We start from the raw sequence: 24,643 nt of genomic DNA on the forward strand, positions 1-24,643 counted from the left end.
GAAATAACGAGATATTATCTGCATATGGAAAAACCCCCTCCTGCCCGTCAAGAATTCTGCTCGCTAAAGAAGCCCTTGGCGCCTCTGACGGTCGTATTTACGGAGTTTCCTGTGAAGGTAAACGCGGGGACAATGCATTTCGCACGGCCGCACGCCTGTGAGGGACGGCTGGCTTTGAGGGAAATCGGCAGCGAATGAAACGCACAGCCGACGGACGATAATCAATTACCGCGAGCCTGTCAAACATCAGCGGGCGCGAAAGAAATCTCTGGAGGTCTAACCGGCGTAAGCAGAAGCAGAGAAGGCTGAACTTTCGCAAGCTCCGCGCAGCTCGAACTGCCAATCACACGTCCTCATATAATCACTGTGTAATCTGGCGCCTGCGATAGACCACAGCTTGTATTTTTTTAAAGCCTGATGCTGCAGGAAAAGCTCTTCTGTCCATCTTACTGAACATCAACGTCAAAGAAACAATACATACGGAATTGAACTGAAATCCACAAGGTTTTATGAATAACAGCATTAAAGAGTTTTGTTCGCCAATACATTTCCCCAAATTCACACAGAGTAAACGGTGGGATACGCGTCAAAACCATTTATTTTCTGAAACATGGAATCAACAACCAGCGTGTGAAATTCGAAATCTGATCAGTTGGGTCTATTCCTGTCCCGTTCGGGTTCTCCTCTCCGTTACTGTCGGTGACCCTCAGCCGGTTTCGGGGGAACGCGATGTGACCGCGCCGCGCTCCGTGTGGAGATACAGGGGAAACGGCCGCAGCAGCGAGCGCACCTGTAGCTGTGAGTCATCACTGAGCCTCAAGGGCGCATGAAGGAGAGACACGCGCTGCGTCTGCTCTGGAGCGCACACACACACACATATGCACACGCACGCACATGCGCACACACACACACACACACGCGCACACACACACACACACACACACACATATGTACACGCACGCACATGCACACACACGCGCACACACACACACACACATATGCACACGCACGCACATGCACACATGCTCATACGCACACACACATACACACATGCACCTCACACATGTAAACACATACGCACATGCCAAGCTGCACCAATGCACAATGAACCACTGCATACGGCCCCAAGGAACATGAATTCACCATCAGGAGCTACGTTTTGAGCTCAGTGGCTCTATATCGAAGTCGGATGAAGAGCCATTAGACTTTCCGGGGATAATAAATTTGATTCCCAGGTAGAACACTGTCGCTGTACCCTTGAGCGAGGCACTTAACATGAACTGTTTCAGTTTATGTCCCGCCTAAGTTGCTCTGGATAAACGCGTCTGTTAAATGCCCGTTAACGCGATGATTGAATTCTGACCCTTCCGGGGTCCACTGCGACCAGCAGCCCCCCTCCTCCATCGAGGCCTCAGGACGCCGAACTCTCCTGCACCGTACCGAGGTACAGTATGCCACATGTGACACGCTCCCCAGGATGCCTTTTCACAGCCGGATCCGCGACGTTGCAGCGAAACTACAAATGAGACATTTCGCCTTTTTTTTCATGCCGTTGGTGGAATGTATTCTAGGGTAAACGTGTTACAAGACAGCCCGGTCAAACATCAAACACGTCCCCATCAATAACGCCATGTCGGCCACAGACAAAGGAGACCGTAGCCCGCAGGTTCTCAGGGCTGTCGAAACGGTCGTTGGGTATGCAGCATGCTGACACTGACTCTTCCTGCGCGAGCACGCTATTTCACAGACAAATGTGCCAGTTTGGAAATCGTTTGCTTAATGAGAATTAATGAATAACCAAAAAAATGCTTGGGCAAGCACAGGCAGGCTGCTTGCACACGCTCAGCAGGTGTGCGCTCACGATCGCGAGCTAACGGTAGCATCTCCTACCTCCCGCCATAGCTTACGTTTCCCCATCCAGGTTACCAACAGACCTGAAACAAACCTGCAGGGTGAACTTAAAGGCTGTTAGGAAAATGGGAGGGGAACATTTTTTGTTTTTACAGGATCTTTCAGGAAAACTTAAATACTTTACAGACTGAGTTTCACGGGACTGTGAACGAACGTGACGATACTCCACTGTAGCCAATCAGGCCTTCAACAGCGCCCCCTGCTGTCGGCATGTAAAATTCCTCCTCCCAACATGACCGCCCAGCCATGTCTTTCACAGCAGTGCATTCCAAAAATGATGATTATACAAAACATTGTCTATTTGTCCTTGATTGTACCTTGATGACATAGCTCAAATAAATATGTTTTCAGTATATGCCATGTCTGTAAGAGGAATGATGGGAAATGGCTGTGGTCTCCATCCATTTTTGCCAAGCAGAGCAGAGCAGAGCAGAGCAGGGAGGGCTGATTTTGTGAGTGCAGCTTCTCACAGATAGAACCGCCGCACACGCTGTGCCACTCTAACTGCATTTCTGCCGAACATCGCAGGATTTTCACTTCACCGCGTGAGGTGGGGGGGGTGGTGGGAAGGGGGGGTTCACTTCACACCCCCCCAGCATTAAACCTGCTTAAGTGTGATCTTGTCCTCAGGGGGGTTGGGGGGTGGTGGGGGCGGAAGGTTTGGGCAGACATCTTGAGCTCAGACCGGAGGGGAGAGACATCTGCAGACTGATAGCACAGATGCTACAGGGCGCAGATTTTCGGGTCAGGCGATTTAAAAGCCCAGGCGTCAGCTTGCACAGAAGGGGACTGTGTGACCTTGTTTAACCTCCCACAGACCCTGCAATTCCTTTTTTCGCCTGTAGGGGACACAAGCCATCGGTCTGAATCTCGAAAGAAGCCATATATTCTGCCATACTGAAACCTACACTACAAGGGACATTCAATAAAAAATAAAACAAATTATATTTTTGAAAATATTTTCTTTGCAACATGCTTATGTCATCCAAGGTACTTGCATTATCTCAACAAGAAAAAACCCATTAACTTTTTTTCTCTCAGGGGATAAAACAAGTCCTTGCAGCTCCATTATACAACAAAATTGATAAATGTTGTACACTTTGGAAAAGCTGAAATGTGCACATTTACAAACTGCTAATGGCAATAGCAGCTTTCCAATTTCGATTACATGCACCATCATGTCAGAACAGTTATTAACCTTTCAGGTTTGCTTGTAACTTTCTGATTTGTTGGGCGCATAGTCAGAGGTAAGACGATGTCTGGCATCGGAGGTTCCAGTCAAACCCGTGCTGGCGTGTCGATGTCTTGAGCAAGACACTAACCTAACTGCTCTGGCGAATGAAGCATCATTGTAGCGCTTGGATAACGCTATTAATGCAGTCCATTTACCATTTACCATTTGCTTGCTGTTAACACCAAAACGTCAGCGCTGTTCTGCTCAATGTTAGCAATGCTGGGATACGCTGTCGAGAAGCCACAGGCTCCCACTCATAGGACTGCAGATTCCAAGGTGGCTTCTTGGTAGATGTAGTCCTGAAAGCCCCAGAAAAATTACCCAGAAAAAAAAAACATTTGGTGGTAAATTAGTTGTGAACGTTGTCAGCAACCAACAGGCTGCAGGTACTTGTGCTGTTAAAATAAATGCCACTTTTCAGGGATCAATACAGCCATTTTGAGAACAATTCTGTGTTCATTAACATCTTTTGCATCACATGTAGTTACAAAATGGCCACCGGCCTCTTTCTCCACAGTGCAGCTTTTTTGTCACACACAACCATCCCCAGTAAACGGTATACTCATTCACTTTAGCACCACATTCACTTCAACGCCACCTTCTGCCTTTTTATTGCTATGATTCTGGCACTTTGCACCATTCAATAGTACACTCTGTAAGCGGCGTTGTGTAAAAGCTTGATGCAATCCTGAATGACATCATCCAGAAAAAAACTGGAACACTAGTGCCCCCCAGCACCCCCCCCCCCAGCCCAAGGACCATGACTTTCACATTTCCTCTCTTCTACAATCACGCCCCCCCCCCCCAGGACCCAGGGCATCCTCTCCCTGTGCGGGACTATCTGTAGTGGAATCTAGATCCGGCCTTTAGACACATTCCAGGAAAGGTTTTTTCTTTTTTTGTTGTTGTTTTGTTTTTGTTTGTTTTTAAGGTCCAAAGAGAAGCCGTCTCTCGCTGAAGGCGAACGCACACGCACGTGTTCGACCCGCCATTTTCACACCCTCGGGCGTTCTGGCGCCGGTCCGCTTGTGTCTCAGAGAGCAGATTTTCCACTACAGAGAGCAGTTCCCTCAGTGGCACGGTGTTCAGGCTTTGAAACGCTCTTGCTCAACACCTCTCTGCGACTGTAGTAACTCGTAGTACCGTTTCCTCATTCACATTTTTTAATTAAAAAACAAACCTCACCTCTTCATGCAACACCGATTCGGTCACAATAACTGCCAGCTCAACTCCACTGATCATAGTAATGCTTTAAGTGTATTTAAATATATGTGTGTGTGTGTGCATATTTTAAGATTTGATTCCGATTTGTTTATTTGACAGGGTGGTTGCACGTTTATAAAATAACTTTTTGGTAAATGTGTCAGAGGTCAGTCAGGGAGGCTAACTTTCATCCGGCGACCATGGGCCACAAGGCTTTGGACAGGGGGAGGAAGCCAGAGCACCCACAGGAAACGCACGTGAACACGGGGAGAACACGCAAACTCCGCTATGTATAAACTCCACTACTCATACCATGTGTTACTGTATATTTTTTGTTATTATAATAGAGGCATGCGAACATACAATATTTAGCGCAGGTGCCTGGTAAAAAAAAAAAAAAAAAAAAAAGAATAATGCAAAATAAGAAAATAATAACAGCACTGCTATTATGCTCCCAAGTGACTTATTTGACTAAAATCCATGAGCAGTGACAACGTTTCGACCATTTTGGTCTTCGTCAGGTGATGTATATTGTACATACATATAATGTATATTTTTCTCTTTAGTTTATGTGTATGTGCGCATAGTTAAATGCTCCTCAAAGTGACCTTGGGTGTGAGAAAGGTGCTATAAAAAGTATACATCAAGACAGATACTCAATCTAAACTGTTTCAGCAGTATACCAACGACATATAGATGCATAGTACGTTTGCAAAGAATACATAAAAAATTTGTCCATACATAGGCTTCTAATCGCTTTTTGTATTTTGTTTCATTTTTCATTTTGTGAGCTCGTGTAAATCAATCCTGACAGGGGGAGGGCACAAAACAAATAAACAATTTAGCGCACCCGCAGAAAACTCCCCCCCCCATGCCTGGGACACGGGCGAAAAGGTCGGGACGAACCGGAGAGGCTGGGATGGTGCGAATTTGGGGGCAGACTCAGCGTCAGTTCTGCAGAGAACATGCAACACGCTGTTCATTTAGATTTTGTGATAGTCCCCCTATCAGTGCAAGGCTATCGTCTTTGGGGTGACAATATCCCTGCCAGTGTGGCCATCGGTCTCTGAATGCAGCTCAGCTGCGACGAGTTAACAGGTTTACATGACAATCGTGCGTTTTACTCCCTAAGCTCAAATAGCACTGTGAAGTACCAGCAAGCAGGAGGTTATTCAGTCGTTTCACAACAAGCAGCGCTCATTGCAGCTCAGTGCAGTTTGGCTTTGAATTCTGGATGGGCTGCACATTCCAGAGTGAGACCTGAAGTTATCGACTATTACAGAGTTGAATTAACACTGGACATTTTACTGTGTGAAGATGGTTCGATCAGGATTTCCTTTTCTAGTGTGAAAAGCTCTTCAAAATAGGTGGCGGCACGGTTTAGTGTTTTAAAGCCTGTGGCTTCTGCTCAGACACTGATTGTCAAATGGGCCATAGCCTCTGTAGGTCTGAGCAGCACCTTAAAATTTAATCTCTGTAATTCATATCTTCTTGTATAAATAAAAAGTTAACTACAGCACCCTGGATGAGACAAAAATAACAAATAATACATTCGAAACGACTAAATGTCTTCACTTTCCTCACGTTTTTCACGGAGAGAAGGAGGGTAAACGGTCGCCGGGACACCCAGACATAAAAGCTACCACTCTTATTAAAATATTCTGCGTGAATCGCATAGATGCATAGTTTGCAGCCACTGAAGACAAGTCAAGTCAAGTAGAACTGAAATGAAAACATGAACACACATCACGGCAATTCGAGGTAACATATTTTTTAGAAGTTGAATGGGAAGAACTCAACGGGGGTCCTTTGACATGCTAAAAGTAGCGTTCACGGGAGGGGGTCGAGGGGGGTCGGGGAAGGAAACTTGCAGGCTTACAGCCATGCAAATAGCCGCATTTCAATAGTTTATAAACTTACCAGACATTGCTGTAAGTACATTTTTCTTTTTCTTCAATAGTTATTTTTCTCTCTCGCTATTTTCGGTTAATGTATCAACTTGAATAAAAAAAGCTAAACTTAGCCTAAACATAAGACAACGTTTCGGAAGGAATCCGTGCTAACATTATTGCTAAGCCTTCTAGGCGTAGACTACTTGGTTGAAGTTTAGTAAGATTGGAGTTTCCATGGAACACTTAGAAGATTCAACACCACTACGTGGCAAAATATAAGAAAATGTAACGTTTGAAAGTAACTAAGAGAATGAACGATTCAACACAGAAAAATGTTCTACCTTCTGCGAAATGATTCACTGTCACTCCGGTCATATCGCCCGCTTCTTTTTCGGTCTTCATTTCCACTTGAATTATTTATGTTTGTCCAGAAAAGGAAGTTTTAAAAAAAATATTTTAAAAAAGGTTACATTTGTTGTTAAATGTTGTAACTCCCGAATTGACCGCGAAGCCCCCCTTGCGACCCGCTGGCGACGAAGTGCTCAAGGATGTTCAGTCCCCGCAGGTGTTGCTGACAGCACGCGCTCATATGTAGTTTTAAAACAATGGAAACTTTCTCTCAGCCAATCGCGGCGCCCCTGTCCCGTTTCTCGAGGAAAGATGAGAAAGTGACGGCGTGTTTCTCTGGGGAGAGCTACGCCCCTCGGCCGGCCAGTTCTGACCCGTTATACCGAAGGGCAAGACAAGACATTGAGAGCTTTCATTGAGGCTAATTATTAACATTCTAAACGTTATGCCGCGTCTTAACAAATCTTTGTATATTACAGGTTAGTGAGGGCAGAAGTTCTCTCGAACTGCAGGATGTGTTAATGCATAAAGGTTTGACATGATGGCAATGCATCTCCATAAACCTTTGACCCACCTCCTATCTCAATTTTCCCTTTTATTTTGCACACTTGGTATGGACACATGTTTGAAGACATTGTGTATCGCCTTAACAGTAGCTACAGCGCAACTTTAGCGCAAACAACATTTGTCGATGTAAACGCTGGCATAAACAGCATCGCTGCTGAAAAAGTTGTTTTTTTCCTGACTCAGCTTGAAGCCCATTGTTTGTATCTCGTCCCTCTCCTCCGTGCGACAGGAGCGTAGTTCCTGTTCTATCCGCGTCCAGACCTCAGTTCTTCTGTCAAAAGTCTGAGCTTCCTTCCTCCTCTGCTTGCCCCCAATTCGCCAGTTTCGCTGCTAGACTGAGAGCGAGGGTCCCGTGGACTGGACAGAGCAGGCATCAGAAGCCCCGGGACCCTCAGTCAAATTAGGCGTGGAGCCCCTCACTGGAAGGTGGTGGGTGGGGGGGTATAGGTTGAGGGGGAATTTGCTGCGCTTTGGTGCCGCGCGCTCCAACGCAGTGATATTTGATGGGCAGTTTCAGATATGCAAATGTTTTCCATAAAAGCGTTCAACATACAATGGATACACACGCATATCCGGAACATAATACAATAGACTGTATTAAATGACAACATCGACAACAACAATAATAATAATTACTATTATTATTATTAGAGAGCTGCTTTGGTAACACTGTATATCAATGGCCAGTTCATTTCGATGACTCATGACATTGTGTTTGATAATAAACATAATAATACTTACTATTGTTTTGTTCTTATTATTTAACATCATCAAACACAACGTCATGAGTCATCAGAATGAACTGGCATTTGATATACCAAAGTACATGTCTGGTCGTTGGTCACTTCAGAAAGCCACCTGCAGTTTAGATCGCAGCACCGTGAGGTCACGTGCTCGACAAGTGAGGCTTGAGCTCAGCAAAAACAAGATCGGTTACACACGACAAGTGCAGCTGGCACATCGGTGAAGTCATTTCCTGATTGCTCGTGCAATTACCAAGCTTGCTAAACTTGACTCAAAATGTACATTTCATGCAAAGTGAGAATAAAACACCAGCGGCCTGTTGTATGATTAAAGAATTATTATTTTTTTACTCTGCAGTGCGCTGTACAAATTGAGCATTTTATCAAAGCTCTTCGCTCGATCGGCTCTTGATACCTGGCAAAGAAACCGCGGCTCTGCAGCAGGCTAGATGATGTAATATGTGGTGTCAGCTGTGCAGATTAGCGTGCAGAAGGACTGCAAACTGGAGACAGCCTCCTCTACAGTAAACATGACAACAGGAAATCCAACCAGTTTCGAGTTTTTAATCTGTCTTCTTCTAACAACATTTTCTAAACAAGGATTTACAAGTCATTGTCATGAGAGTGATTTGGTTTTGGCAAGTTGCGCCTTGGCATAAATCTGGTCCACCTTTTCTGACAACCAAGAGGAGGAAGGTGTGTAGGGTAGCTACATACTGCCAATGCACTTAGCCCTGGCGTGAAACAACTCAGGACACATATTGATTGTACAGTAGTGCTACATCATTTAAATGAGGTAAATCAGAAAGATACACATGAAGATTGTATAATTTATCAGGACTAGTGGTGCTCACTTGCAGCTACAGCTGATCGAATTTCTGGACTTCTTCCTGTTTCCTGTCTTTTCGAAAGGAGCGTTCCTGAGCAAAGCAGACTGTTTTTATGTTTGTTCGCCTCCATTTCCTACACCCAGAATCGTCGCCAGTGGGGTGAAAGGAGGGTGATGAATCTCGGGCCCCACACCTAAAAAAATTTAATTTCTTTTATATAAAAAAAAAAGGGGGGGGGGGTATCCTGAACAATATTCTTTCAGGGTGCCCAGAATTCCTAACTACACCCCTGTCAACACCATTCCAGTATCATCAAGAATCCTGCATCAGCATTGGAGTGAACTAATACACTAATACATTTGGGCCTGAATATATAGATAAAGGCAACTGTGCCTTGCTGCTAGTAGCCAATCAAATTGGTTGCGCTTCTTTGCCAATAGAGAGGAGGGAGCACCCTGCCGATGGTACGAGCAATTAGGCTCCGCCCCCACAGGAGGCGGAGCCTAATCGCATTCGCCACTGGCGCCGGCGCGGCCTGTGGGTTCATTCTGGGTTTCGGGGACCCATCGCGGCATGGCGGCGCTTTTAGCCAGGGGGGGGGGCCAATTTTAGCCGTTAAAAATAAAAAAACCCCCATCGGCTAATCCCGTAATCTGCTAAAGCTGTGTCTAGCGGCCCGTGTGTGTTTTTCGCTGTTTGAAGCGAGCACAGAGTATCCCGGTCCGAGGAGGACGGTGCAAGTGTAGATATGCTCTAACCTGGCAGAGGACAGGGCTTGGGACGGGGGGCTCAGCGCGCCGCGAGTGCGTGCTGTTTGTTCATCCCGGTTTTATCCGTCTGCTTTTGAATTCGGCTGTCCCCCGCAAACCGAAAAAGCAGCGCCTGTGACAATGGGGGAGGGGGGAAACGGCGAGCGTTTTAGAGGGCGAGCGGCAGAGGTGCGGGACGGCCGCTTGTTTTGGCCGGAAACGGCGAGCGGCGAGCGGCGAAGCCAAAACACGGCGGTGTTCCCGAAGGCCCTGGAGTGCAGCCGCACGGAAAGAGAGCGCTGAAAACCATAACAAGAGACGGGCAGGGCGGGGCCGCTGTGACCCTGAACCTGCGCGAGTGTGTGTGTGAGTGTGTGAGTGTGTGTGTGAGTGCGTGTGGTTTAGGGTGGGCAGTGTGTGTGTGTGTGTGAGTGTGGTTTAGGGTGGGCACAGTGTGTGTGTGTGTGTGTTTGTGTGGTTTTGCAAGAGAATATGTGCGCGCGTGTAGCTCTGTGTGATCTGTGTGTGTGCGTGTGAGGTTTTGTGGAGACTGTGTGTGTGTGGTGTGTGTACAGTGTTAGGGTTCTATTCCAGACAGACAGCTCTCCTTATTTTGGCCCCTGAGAAGGAATCCAGGTTGGGAACTCTGTCTCTGTGCATCTCGGCCCACCCTGGCAGCGAAGCCTCTATTTCTTCCTCTGTTATTAGCGGACGGACATTTTTTTTTTTCTCAACGCCGTGAAACATTCATCAGGGACACCCACCCCGTCACCGCCACCAAATCAATACTAATCATTTCTTTCGGGAGCGCCGCTGAGAAAGGATTTTGGGTTTGAGTCCGTCTGCCACCTCCCGGAACACCCGCCGTCCCGGGGGTCCTGATGATAGATTGTTATTTCTATGGTGATTTAAAATTTTAAGACACTCCCTCGTCCTGCCTTTGCACAGAAAGCACTCCTCTAGAAGGTGGAAATGAAGTCTGGACTCCTGAGTAATGTTTAATTTGCCTGCAGGGAATCGTTTCTTCTGTCTCTCCCCCCCCCCCCCCTCCCAAATCTTCTCATTATCACACTGCTTCCACGGGAGTAGCTGAATCTGTATATAAATGAATAATGGACAATGCAAGGAAGAACAAAAACAAGATTGCCTTTAAGTGACAAAAAACAAACAAAAAAAAAAAGCCTGTGGAGTTTCTGCAATTTCACTAATAATTAACTGCTTCGTTGTCGACACCACGTGTAACACCAACCTGTGCATTGTACAAACCTGGTACTAATCGCCAAAACACACTGAAGCGGTTCAGTTTGGAAATTTTATGGTGCCTTTTATGCGCGGGGACAAATTGACCCCAACATTTTAAACCGTTTTGTAATGAAAAACTTTCATACTTCATGCGTGTCACCTCATTAAAGTCCCCCAAATGACTGGAATTTTTATCTCTGAATGTTAAAAATCTACGATAAACGTTTCATTTTAGAGCCTAGGGTGAGTGAATGTCAGAAGGATGTATGGGAAAGTGCCTCCTGAATCACCCATATAAAAATCAGAGATTATGAGGTAGAATATTTAATTACATTTTATACACCTACAGGGCCTGGGGTCAAAATGACCGCACACAACACATCAGTATTCAAAGTTGGTACAGGATTTTTTTTGAAAACAGCATTATGCCCATTTCATATATCCTATTGAATCAAACCAATCTAGCATCAAGATGAATAACTAAAGTTAACTGGGTTTCAAGAGATGTCAAACACCCAACGGGGTCAAATTGACCCGAAAAATAATACGAGGGTTGAGACAACCCCGCTTGACACAGTGCCACCTCATTCTGAGTCAGTGAAGGTGGGGGGAAAAACTGCTCTTCCTCCTCAGCAGGAGCTCGGGATCAGGGACTTTCACGCGTCGGACGCTGAGAGATATCATCCTGACGCTCGTCACACCTACGCGGCAGGCCAGACGCCGCAGACACACAGCGGCCCGGGGATCATCAAGTCCGGCCCTAGAGGGGCGAGCTTTCATCCTGTTCCGTCCAATGAGGAACCGAGTTACGCTGGAGGGACCAAGCGAGCGTGACCCGGGGGCCAATCAGGGACACTGATCACTCAAACAAACCAACGATGAATAAGCAGCGTATCCATGGAGATGAATCGAGGCAGTGGATTGAGATTTCAACAAAGAAACAGATCCCGAAAACAGTATGAAACTTCGGCCTTCCATGTGCGTTCTGAAAGCAGTGCCTCTGACATTGAGGGCCAGATGTAAGCATCCAGGGCCCATTGGGCGGGAGGATAAACTGAGGTCTAGGGGTCCTTTCAATTAACGCAGCACTAGGAACAGAGGTGTGCTCTGATGGCGAAACCAGACAACGCACAATCGCACTTAAGGCCACTTGATAGTAAGATAACACCCCTCACTCCTCACTGTAAAACACTGACATCCTTCACCAGCTCAAAATGCTCCGCATAACATAAAAGCAGTTCATTTCTTTATTCGGTTGACCTTCAGCTGGGCCAGCTCTCTAATATGACCAAAAACAACGACAAAAAAATGTTGATGAATTTCCGAATGCAACAGAAATACTTCTTTCATACACGTTGTCTGTACATGTCCAGAAGATGTTCAGATGTTGCAAGCCAGAGAACCACCAGATAAGGTGCAAGGCAGACTGCTTTTTTTAAAGGTTTTACTCTCCCTTTCTTAAGAAAACCGAGGGAAGCGCTCACTATAAATGCGCTTAGCAGGCCTTCTGGTGCTAGAGCTCTCACAGAGCTTTTTTCTTTTTGGGTACACAGATAATTGAACACACATTCAGAGAGTGGCTTCGCCTTTGTCCTTTCGAGCGCACGCAGCACTATTAAACAGTTATTTACCAGCTCTGCTTCACATAGTTCAGATTAAAGGATCTTTTTAGAGTGCCTTGGAGGGGGGGGGGGCAAAGTTGCCTGCGGTTAGAAGAAAATAAGGTAACTTGATAATTTAGCAAGGCCATGCTGCTAAAAGGTGTTTCTTGGTTTGCCATATCTTCCCATCGCTCTTATCTAATTTAGACCTAGACTCATGCGGTGCTGGCTGCATTTTAAGATTTATTTTTCTTGTCTCTCAGCAGGTAACCGAAAACGTACGCTCCCCTTCCAGTATGGAAACAATCCCCACCGGCTTCGTGCAGTCCCACAGATGAACGTGCAGTAAGTGTAAACTCAGAAGGCACGGATGGGGGGCTGTTCGGTTCACTGGGGAAGCAAAGGGGAGCCCGGCCTGGTGGCTCTTCAACTGTGAAGGCAAACATGGCCGCCCGAGGGCATGCCTGGGCAACGCCCATCAGAACACTGGAACACCAGGGCATCAGCAGGCAAGGGCGAGCTATTCGCCCAGTCTCGGCATCTACTGCATATCTGCCTCTATGTAACAAGAATACGTTTTAGTAAAATTAAATAAATACATTAAAAAAGGTGAGAGAAATACAGCAAGTGACGACTGAAACCCTTCAGCTGCACCTTCCATCTTCCCTGTAAATGATAAACTTAGGGTTAACTAGCAGCTGTTAAGGTGACTTAGTGATGCCCATCTTAACCTATTATTTATTATTTATTTTTCAAGTTTGCTTGTTCTTCGTGTAGTGTTAAATAACCACCGGGTCAGTGAACTATGCGTTGTTCCTACGATACTCTCTAGGTTGTATACTTGTTCTGTTATGTAACACTTGTTGTACGTCCGGATAAGAGCGTTGCAAATTGTAAGTAATGTAATGTAATGTAATGATATTAGTTGATAAGTAAATATAAACATATAGCAATCAGAAAAATAATAATAAATGCTGCTTTATGAAAAAAAAACTAAATGAAAACTAAATGTAACACGAGAACAGTAGATACATTTAAATAAACACCTTAAAAACATATAAAAATGGTCATAGACCAAAAATGCCACAAAACCAGAACTTACCACTTCCCTTTTTTTTAAATAAGGTTAAACTCGACCCTTTTAAGACTACGTTTTTTTGGAATGTTTTTTTTTCTGAATTCCAAGTCAGTGTTCTCTAACTCATTACAGTGACTGTTACATAAGCATTAGAATGCTCAGTTAAGAAGGTTCTAGTCGCATATTTGTGACCTCACACCTTACGGGGTTAAGCAGATGGCTGTATCACATTCCAGAACGAGGTCAATATGATAAATGAGTACATACCTCCTTTACCGCAATACAGACGTGTGAAGAACTTAGTCCCGTCCATTGTTTTGTCCATGTTTTGTCTGTGGTTCTCATGGGGAATAAGAACCAGATAACTATGGTAAATGAAAACTTGCATCGAGGGATATTTTTATTCAGCCCCAAGATAAGCCCTGGCCTCAGACAAAATCGCAATTGCTAGACAAAGAAAGAAAGATCCTTTATGTTTCACGGTCTACGGACACTTACTCTGAGACAAAACGCAAAGCCAGGAAGCAAAGAGAAAGCAGTTCCTCTCCAGACCATTGTGGATGTGAATGAGACAACATTGAGAGAACGCACATTCGCTCAAGGAAAAACTATCAGTATTTCAGAACACACATCGAAGGCCGAAATCTCAATCCACTGCCTTGATTCATCTCCATGGATACACTGTTTATTTCTCCCTTGAGTTTGAACACTCAAAAGCACATACACAAAAAAAAAAAACATGTTGAGGACAATTAGCAACCCGGAACTTTTCAAACTATTAAGAGACATATAGTACAATGGCCACAAAAAACTTATTTTTTCCACAAGTACAGCTCCGAAGAGCCACACAACCGAGGTAAATGAACGTGTACTGCAAGAGACTTAACAAATTTGCAGAGAAAATATTGATCATTACAGCTCCTGTTGTGTAATGTGTAAAAAATAAATCCAGTATTATTTGTCAAATGTATCAGAAAATTATATATGTGCACACATAAATAAATTGATTCATAAATGAATGGATGATCATTTTGTTTACATGGCTAACTCTAAAAACTGAAATAAACATCCTCTTTCCTTGAAGATCACCAAACACAGACACACTTTCCATGTTTAACCCACTACATTCAAAATTCTCCGGCAGTTGTTGGCAGTTTGTATCAAGTCTTGGCTTGAAACTAAAAAACGGAAATGTTTATGTTTATGTTTAATGTTTATTTTTAAAGGTACAGCTTCCTTAGTGATGCCCCTAATAGAGCTGCTTTCTGTTACCGTGGAGATGACCCCCCAGGGTTCCCAAACCATGACTGACACATCACAGCAGGGGTTTTCTACCTTCAATGATCCAGGGACCCCCATTCAGACTCAAAGGCATCCAGGGGAACCCCCATCACAATTTGAACTGCGCCCGCCGTGGGGGACAGGGGCCCAGTGCGTGGCCCGTCACAGCGATTCGGAGAGGCGCGGAAGAGCCAATGTCAGAGGCGGGCCTCAGAAGCCATTGTGTCCCTCAGGCTGTAGTACAATATGGGGAAGGAGAGTCACAGACAGGAAGGGGATATACTGGGAAGGAGACTCTTCATACATAATTACAGTACAACTCATAACTAATTCCAATATCACCTTTAAATGTTTGAGCATATGCTGTGGCACATATTACCATAATCAGACATGTAGAATGTGTCTTTTCCAAAAAAAAAAAAAAAAAAAAAAACTATTCTGGCATTCAAAATGTATTAAATATTTTTCTGTGTGTGGCCAGGTTCCTCCAAAGACTTCTTGCATAGTTTTTTTCTCAGCACCGTTTCAATGGTTTGACCGTTAGGGCTGCAGAGGTGTTTGCTTTGACAGGGGGAGTGTACGATCCAGTTCCTGTCAGATCTGCTGCGGCTCGATCCGGTCGGCTCACTCGATGACATGCAATCGCACCCGAAGCGTGTATGTTTATCCTACCCAGGGACGCCAGCCGAAAATTAAGATACAAAGCTAACTCTGGCTTATCGGTTGTGATGGGCATGGTCCCTGTTTAATATAATAAAAATGTGAAGTAATTAAAATAGTTCCCTCTGCATTTTACAGACTGCGATTATCTCACAACAATGTGCAATATCAATAGACAGGTGCCTGGTAAATTGCTTGCTTGCTGTATGTGATCAAAATAGATTTTAAAAAGTCATAAACATTCCACAGGACAATATACCTCTTAATTTTACTAATCATTACACAGGGAAACAATCTGTCAATAAATCTTGGGCAATACTTATGATTTCCCCCAGCAAATCCCTCCCTTTCCAAGTTCCCTGCTGCAACCTTTTCACGTCTGCATTATAAGATCCGGTTTGAGTGTGTGTGTGTGTTCAGAGTAATTTAACAGAATGCTGAAAGACAAACAAGAGACCGAGCTGCTTTTTAAATTTATTTTAGTTGCAATACATCCGTGGAAACAGACAAGCAAAGGTTGCGAGAACCAGATAAATACAAAAATAAACAGAAGAATTAACCATATCAATATATTTAATGGGTTACTTACTGTAATAAATATAAGATTATAAAAGCATCAGTCACAGAAAAAAACTGAAGTTACAGTAGTTTTGTGCAAACAGGATTCAACTGATTTCAATTAATTCAAATTTCATCAACACCACCCAAAACAAACAAAACAAAAACAAAAGAACAGCAATAAAAACAACAAATGAACATTTTGGCACTTTTCAAGTACATCTTCCTGAAAGTCTTGTTTCAGTCTGAAATTTAGAGTTCAAAATATTATGAATTTAGTGTTTGAGGTAAGTAAATTCTTTTTAAAAAAAGAAAAGAAGCATTTTTGTTAACTGAATGTCTGTTATTTCCTTGCAGATCGATCACGGGGAAGCATTTTGCAGTTTTAGGAGCTTCCTAATACTTCCTATTTAAACAGAATAGAGGCCCCACCTGGGTGGGACATCAGCTGGGATACGGGACGGAGGGGTTTGTGCAAATCAGTAGAATTGTTCTCAGGACAGGTGGGCTTGTTCCCCCGAAAAATCTATCTCCAATGGCGAGCGAGAAAGCGGTGTGAACTCGGGGTGCGGAGAAATTTAGGGAACGCGGAGCAGTGAAGCATGGAGGCGTCGCTTTTCCACAAGTTTCACAGTCTTTACGACCAGCGTGTGCTTAACACCAGCCAGCCAGAAATATTTACCCCCCCCCCCCCCCCACAGAGAGAGCGACAGGAAGGGGCGGAGCACGAATCAACACCGGCCAATCATCTGTTGACCAGGCAGATGTGTGAAATGCCTTGCCCTGACCACCGACACCATCCTCCCCCCTCCTCCCCGCACACACATTTCAAGGGCCTGTCCAATTTTAACCCCTCCCTGTTAGGTTTTTTTTTTGTAGTGGAGCAGCTGGCCAGGGGGCGTGTCACTGGAGGACAGCCTAGGCTAAAGGAGCAGGTGACATCACAGAGAGAAAGCAGAGATTAAAACCTGAGTAGACAAAGATCACGCTGCTCGTGGCGAACGAACGCCAGGTCGCCGCGCAGGGAATCGCCCCGTCTCCTCTGCTGGCCAGGACTCAGGGGCTTCAGGGGGGAGGGAGGGCTTTAGTTCAGAGTAAGCAGGTGAAGGCTGTGGCTCTTAGTTCAACACTCGAGGTGATGGCGGCCATTTTCACGAAGAGGTGGAGTTTTAAAAGGTTGCATTCGAGGGAGAAAGGGGCGAGGCAAAATGAGGCATTTTCTCAGGGAACAAGCCCCCCACCCCCCGCAGGTAAATCTAAGACCTCTTTTCTGCTACAAAACGTTAGAAATATAGAGAATTCAGATTTCAGTAACCGTCAAAAAGTGCATACATTCCCAAAATTTGGCCCTTCTGAGCTTCTACGTCACTCTTCTAAAAAAAACAACAGAAAATTAAGGAACAACAAAGTTCTCCACATTTTAAGTTTTCACCATAGCTTATCCAAAAGAGTTCATTTGAGTATCTCTATTCATATATATCATTTTCTTTAGAAAAAAAATGAAGAAAAAAATTCCCTTTGACACCAAATTGAGTTTTTGTCCTATAACTTCAGTGACAAAACCACTAGCTTCCCACACACATAGAATACACAGCGCTTGGTTATATCTGATTAAGCCCGGAGGGTCACGCAGGTGCAGTTTTTGGGTGGGACCCCTCCAGGGCCACACTGGGGCCCCCCTCCTTTGCAATCCGGAGAGTAGGGGGCCACCCAGCCCCAACGGCAGGCCGCCCCGCTCAAATGCAGCGTTCGAAAACGAAACGTTTCACCAAATAACCCACCCCACCCCACCCCTCCGCTTTTTTTTATCCGAAAAAATGGCTCGATGCGACGGCAGCCCTCGGACGAGGACGGGCGATAGCTGCTGGCCGCGCCGTGCCCCTCCATTTTAATCGCGTTTTTCGTCTCTTTGGCCGTGCCCGTGTCACGTCCCTCCGTTCGGCCGCCGGTAACACGGGTCGGGCCCTGGAGCCACCCCTGCGTTTCGCCGCGTCCCCCCCCCGGGTGGGGTTACGATACTCGCTCTAGACTCCTTTCACCAAACACTGTTTTTGAGAGGGGGAGAGGGGGGGCCTGTGACTCCGGTCCCCCCCCCCCCTCCATAGAGCTCCCTGCACTTAGGGTTCCTCCCTTTGCCGTTTCGAAGGCACTGCCGGAGCAACAATAGCAAAAAAATAACCTCACTTTTTTTCTCTCAGCTTACTTTAAATAGTTGAGTTTATTTTTTTTATTTTCATATTTTTATTGGATTAAGACAGGATTTCCTGTAGCCACTTGTGTTTAAGTGTTTTTTTCTTTTTTTCTCTTCTCAATTCACAGCATTACAAAAATATTCTACAACGTAGAGGTAATTCAATTCTCATTAGATATGTAAAATAGTTGTGATTCTTTAGTTCCTCTGCTTTGCAGTACCAGTTTGGTGAAAGGCCATTTTGTAAGGACTTAAACAGACCTTGTGAGGACATCGTAACACATGCAAATAGTATGTGCTATTAAGTACTCTTAATGACAGCTAAATATTGTGTGTTGCAAACCCTTCGGACCCTTTAAGGACTCCAGTACATTGGGCAGGGGGGTCAACACTGTCCCACCCAATGGTAGGCAAATTTAGCACCAATCTGAGATTGACCTGGAGTCTCAAACCCGCAGCTCCCCCACTGATGTTTCTCGCGATACAAAGCGCTACGGAACGGAGCCGCTGCTTTGGCCGTGCGATCTCCCTTCTTGGACCGTAGGAGAAGCAGCTCGACGGGCTCGAGGCCCTTCGACGGCGTGCAAGTCAGCAGGGGACCAATCAGTTTGGCCCAGTCCAGCTCGGTTCAGCCCGGTTCAGCCCAGACTGGCCCGGTTCAGCCACAGCTCAAGCGCGTGCGCTCCAGAGAAACTTCCGGGGACTTCTAGACTCACGGCTTTACCTCAGCTGCACGGGGGGAGCTCACAGGTCACACCCCTCCCAAAATTGAAATCCCACGCTGGACGCCTCGGCACGCACAACGCTGACGAGGCGTCCAGGTTTTAATTTATTTTTCGTTTTTTTGGTCCTTAAAGAGTTTCTCCGAGGGTGGATACACAGAGGTGTGCACAGCCAGAGTACAGTTACTAAGGATTAGCATTTGGGGCGTTGCCCCAGGGAGCTCGCCTCCTGACTGAGGGGGGGGCAACAGCGGGCCGTACCCCTCTCTGGCGTCTCCCTGGGGCGTGCTGGTGGGGACAGGGGGGCAGTGGCCCGATAAAGGCGGGACTAGACCACCTGTTTTGCCCCCCCTCCACCACGGGCCCGCCCCTTTAAAGCGTATGGCTTGGTCAGACGCTCACACAACACATCTTCCGTAGGTAATACAGACAGGGGGGCCAGCAGTGTCTCTGCTACAGCTGAACCATCTTTGGTTGCCGCGCAACTGGGATTTCGAAAAACGAATGGCGCCGACTTCTGCTTTGATTTCGCTGGTTTAAAGCTCAAACAGCTTCTCCTGGAACCTTTACGCTTAGACGCACCGCTAGTGAGCTTGCAGCGACTACACAACCTGGAAACGGTCCCTTGGACTCATCGATTCCTTGAGTCAGTAGTGAGGGGCTCTGTCTTTACGCATATTCGACTACCCCTTTGTTTTGTACAAATCACGGCCCAACTAATCTGTCTTGCAAGACGGGTCCCATTGTATTTCTTCTTAGTGAAAGGTCTCATGCACCCCTCCCACCCCAAAGGTCAATCTCTAGTTAACCACGTCTGCTACAAATACTGCGGTTAATTTTGACCATGAAAATAACACTACCAGACCCAGTGGATAGGCAGCTATGCTATGTTAGCATAGCACACGGCTTGGCTCCTGAGCCACAGGAGACTTCAGTTGAGTTTCCCCCCAGAAGAGTCGAGCGAGAGGACACCCCTTTACAGCAGGGTGAATACTGAAGTCCCTGCGGTCTGCGTCTCGAGCCTTATTCCTGAAAGAGCGTGGCTGCTGTAAGGTCAGAGGTCACGGGGGCAGAGTACATTAATGCTCTCTTGTGTGCTTCGCAGTCGACATCGTTGTCTTACGTACAGACCTCTGGGCGACTCATCGTTTCCCTGTCCGTTCACGCTCTTGGTCTTTGGCATAATGGATCCAGATGAGTTTTCCCTCACTAAGCCAAGGGGAGCTTGGCACTCTCAAACTTCCCAGGGAAAGGGGAGTAGGTGGGGGTGTTGTAACCTGAGCTATTAATGTTAACAACCTGGGCACTATCAATGGCTTAGTGGCTCTCTGGCTCTCTTCAAGTTTAAAGGATTCCGCTCTTGACCTCTTGACCTCATAAGGTACGATGAAGTGACGGTGGGGTGACCGTGTCAAACAGGCTGAGGCGGGATACTTCAGCGGACGGCCTGTTCCGCGCGCGCAAAGACGGTGTGGAGGCCTTTCGGCTCTGTGTGACATCCGACCTTACAGTCCGCTCTGAGGCCTCGTCGCTGCTCGCTGCCACTAACCGCCATTCGATAGAACACACCAGTGCTCCCAATTAACCAGGGAATCCAGGGTCTGCAGAAGGTTTGGCCTTAGAAGGACACTGTTTCGGATATTGCATTGTATTTTTATTAGATTTTTTTTTTTGCTTTTGCGTTCAGCTGTCTGGACACAGATGACCCCCTTCTGTCATCATAACTAATGTCAGCCATACAGGCTCCTATATGAGGACACAAGCACTACTCATGCATAGAATAAGTGAGTGACACACCAGTTTCAAGTGTCTAACGTGACTTTTTCTACCACTGCCATGGACAACACCGTTCGGCACAATCTAACATCCACGGACTGACTACGTCCGGGCCTAACCTGGCCCAGCCCAACTCAGCCCAACTCAACCCAACCCAACCCAATCCAACCCAACCCCCGCCCAAGTTCCGTCCCGCCCCTCCCCATCCCCAGCCCCACCCTCTGGCACCCACACCAAACCCATGTGGTCTGGACATGACATGAGTGGCTCTGACTTTGTGAACTGGGGCTGTACCTAAAAGAGCCATCAGTACAGTGGCCGTGTGGGAAGTGCTCCCAGCACAACGGTTTTTATCATGGCTGAACAACGAAAACAGAAACCTGGCATGTCTACTCATGTTTGTGTGCAACTTGTGTCTTTGCACGTCACGCTAAGATGACGTTGGGCTTCCCTGGATCCGCCGAGACCAGAGGTCCAGACCTGACCTGACCTGACCACTCGCCATCTTCCATGTTGACTGTAACTCTGTAAATGCCACCGCTATACAGAGAGCCTTTATGATACACGTCGGCAGTTTTGAGGCCACCGTTAAATGCTTATTTACACCAAAATGGATCGGGCCAATGACGTATCACCGTTTTGCCAAAGACAGCTTGGTCCGGCCCACTCGGTAAGGGCTCGGTATCAACAAACTGCAGCCAATCGGTCAGCCGTGCAGCTAGGCGAAAAGCGGCGATGACCCCCGAATCCGACGTGTGAACACGTCACTCGCTCCTCATGAGCTTCGGTCAGAGCCGTACTCTTCCTATGGAGAGGAACTTCATTTACACTATTCACATAAAAAAGGGCTTGTCAGGACCCGGCTCAGGCCTGTGGCCCTGGCTCTCTGCGGTGGCGGACGGGTTCAGGTTCAGGTTCAGGTTCAGGTCTAGGTCAGGGACTCTTGCGTGACGGCGTGGCCTCGTGGCGCTCCCCCTCGCCGGAAAATGGGAGACCCCGGTTTCTGTGGATGGCATGACGTTGTGGTATGGACCCTCACAACCCGCCCCCACCCTTGTCCCCACCCTCCCCCACCCCCCTCCCTGGAATCCCTCACAGACAAACGATGGGATGACCTGTGGAGTGGGCGGAGCCTCTAGGGGTCAAACAGGTCGGGCTGTCCCTGTAGCTCCAGCTCGCGGTTGAAGCGCTCGACCTCCTTGTTGGCTTCTTCCACGTACTCGTCTATGAACCGCTCCATCACTGCACGGGTCTCCATGTAAGGCAGATAACACAGCAGCCTGCTAGCCTAGCCAAACCTGCCCTCAACGGCTTAACTCCAAACAGCCGTTACAGTTAGGCACAAAACAACACTGAAGGTCTTTCTAGGTAAATGTAACGTTTAATTTGATTTATTTATACTTTGTTTCAATTGAGGTAAAACTACGACTTACACTTGAAAGCTTTCTGTTCACGGATTCGCTGAAATAAAACTGCTGGTTACCATGCCTACAACAGCAGCTGATTATCAAACACTAGCATTAGCGACTTGTTAACAGAAAGCGCCCATGGATATCTGTAGTAAGGAGGGTGCTTTGAGGACAGGAGAAGCCCATCCCTGTTAATGGAGTCATTGCACACAAAGCTCCCTCAATGGTGAAAGGATACATGGATGGAAGTTCATTTTCTCTCCAAAGAAGTTGACGAACTGGTGCCCGTTGTAGAAGTAACCCGCCGGGAGGGGATCCAAGTGTCGCTTCACCTGCGGAGAGAGGAAGGAGGAGTGTGAGGATGAAGAGGATCCGTTTCAGTGTGTCCAAATGGACATGCATTTGAGGAACCAGGTGTGATGCATCAATACAAAGCACTGAATCTCCATACAGTAAAGTGACCCTTATCCTGTAATTAGGCCTGTAGGGTGGGTTTTCTGTCACGCCGCACAATAGCGCCTCCTATGGTGGATTGAGTGACTGCGGTCTGCTAGCACGAGCTGCTGAAGGGATAAAAGGTCACTTCCAAAAAATGACTCACATGAATGTTCTTGATCTCCTGCAGGGTCAGCACCTCATGTGTTTTCCTTGGTCTCTTCGCGGTTTTCTGTGATCGCGAAACACAAAGCAAGCAAAGGGTTACCCTTCATATAACGATGGCCAGACTACAGGGTATATCTGGGCAGTGTTGTACCTGAATAAGGACCAGTCTACATGGTATATCTGTGTAGTGCTGTACCTGATTGAGGACAAGTCTACAGGGCCTATCTGGGTAGTGCTGTACCTGATTGATGGCCAGTCTACAGGGCCTATCTGGGTAGTGCTGTACCTGATTGAGGGCCAGTCTACAGGGCCTATCTGGGTAGTGCTGTACCTGATTGAGGGCCAGTCTACAGGGCCTATCTGGGTAGCGCTGTACCTGAGTGAGGGCCAGTCTACAGGGCCTATCTGGGTAGTGCTGTACCTGATTGAGGGCCAGTCTACAGGGCCTATCTGGGTAGTGCTGTACCTGATTGAGGGCCAGTCTACAGGGCGTATCTTGGGGGGGGGGGTGCACACCTGCTTTGCGCACTGCCGCAGCCAGTTCTTCAGGCTGTCCTGGGTGAGGCCCACTCCGTCGAACAGCAGGAAGCATTCGGGGGCGCGGGGGCGGGGCTCCACGCCCTGGGGAGGGGGGCTCGGACCGTCCTGCACGGGGACCACGCCCAGAGTCCCGCTGACCACGTTGTAGCTCACCTCCATCAACTGCTCCGAGTCTGGAGGGGGCGGGGGGGATGGGGAACGAAAGTCAGCTCACAGCGCTGGCCACGCCCTCTCGGCCATCCGAGGGCCAATTGGAGAGGCTCAAAAGGAAGAGGACGGCGTGCTGGGCGGGGTGCATTTCCGTGCGGGACCACGAGGGGACCACAAACGTAACCGGATCGATGAGATCGCCCGGATCCAGCGTAAAACAAAGTTTTGGGGTCACAGCTCAAAAACGCACCCCAATGTAATCTAAACGGCATGTCTCACAACTAGATGCACAGGCAAAAATAATTATAATAATAATAAGAATAATAATAATAACCACAATAATATCAACAAAAACAACTAAGAATAACCAAGGGCACCACGGTTTGTGCTGTGTGGTGGTGTTAAATTAAGGAACTGAGGGTAATGAAAAAGACCGCACTTCTCCCATTCTGACCCGCTGCCCTCAGAGTCACGCTTTCCACCGAGCAAACCAAACTGCACTCTCTCCATGCAGCTACGATGCCAAACTCACTCACTTTCACCAAACCAACCAATCTACAACACTGCCAAACTCGCTCACTTTCACCAAACCAACCAATCTACAACACTGCCAAACTCGCTCACTTTCACCAAACCAACCAATCTACAACACTGCCAAACTCACTCTCACCAAACCAACCAATCTAAAACACTGCCAAACTCGCTCACTTTCACCAAACCAACCAATCTACAACACTGCCAAACTCGCTCACTTTCACCAAACCAGCCAATCTACAACACTACCAAACTCAGTCATTCTCACCAAACCAACCAATCTACAACACTCTCTCAATACCAAACCTTTCATAAAAAACCAAAACTTATGCACTCTCTCAATGCCAAACTTCTCACAAAAAAAACCCAAAACCGATGCACTCTCTCAATGCCAATCTCATTCCGTTCCACAGAACAAACCAGACTGATGCACTCTCTCAATACCAAACACCTCCTTTCACAGAAAAAAAACCAAACTGATGCACTTCATGACCATGCAGCTATAAATACCAAAACTCACAGAGATATGGGAAGGACACTAAACAAAATAAACTATAACCAAGTGGAGCAAAGGAAGACACACCGGTGGACTATGAGCTGAACTCTACAGGTGGAAATAAGTGAAGTACAAACGAGTCGCCTACCGTATTCTGAGTTAACGAGCCTCGAGGACATTCCTTGCTCTAAAATATCCCAATACTGTTTGTGTTTTGAAATACAAGTCAAACATTCACGAGGGAAAGGTCACATAGCTTTACCGCTGTTGAACAACGAGAGGTAAAGGGTTACACAACTTGATTCTCGATTACAAAATGTTTTTT

General features: G+C 46.7%; 2 protein-coding genes across 3 annotated transcripts in view; both read right to left on the reverse strand.

Moving 5' to 3' along the window:
- slc4a11 (solute carrier family 4 member 11) overlaps positions 1-6,819 on the reverse strand; it is a 77,571-nt gene extending 70,752 nt beyond the window's left edge. Inside the window, exon 1 of one of the 2 annotated variants that reach the window (XM_064334711.1) lies at positions 6,582-6,819. In XM_064334711.1, the coding sequence (XP_064190781.1) occupies positions 6,582-6,642 (61 nt within the window). In that variant the 5' untranslated portion in view covers positions 6,643-6,819. The remainder of the gene's footprint in view (positions 1-6,581) is intronic. The other variant, XM_064334713.1, reaches the window with a different exon arrangement.
- An 8,982-nt stretch (positions 6,820-15,801) lies between these two features.
- Positions 15,802-24,643, reverse strand: part of dnaaf9 (dynein axonemal assembly factor 9) — a 37,523-nt gene continuing 28,681 nt past the window's right edge. Inside the window, exons 34-37 of the mRNA XM_064334723.1 lie at positions 23,115-23,311; positions 22,597-22,662; positions 22,234-22,327; positions 15,802-21,828 (exon numbers count right to left, since the gene is read on the reverse strand). Coding sequence (XP_064190793.1) covers positions 21,722-21,828; positions 22,234-22,327; positions 22,597-22,662; positions 23,115-23,311 — 464 coding nt within the window. The 3' untranslated portion in view covers positions 15,802-21,721. The remainder of the gene's footprint in view (positions 21,829-22,233; positions 22,328-22,596; positions 22,663-23,114; positions 23,312-24,643) is intronic.

The sequence above is a fragment of the Anguilla rostrata genome, chromosome 5, assembly GCF_018555375.3.
Source record: "Anguilla rostrata isolate EN2019 chromosome 5, ASM1855537v3, whole genome shotgun sequence".
In the NCBI taxonomy this organism is placed as follows: domain Eukaryota; kingdom Metazoa; phylum Chordata; class Actinopteri; order Anguilliformes; family Anguillidae; genus Anguilla; species Anguilla rostrata.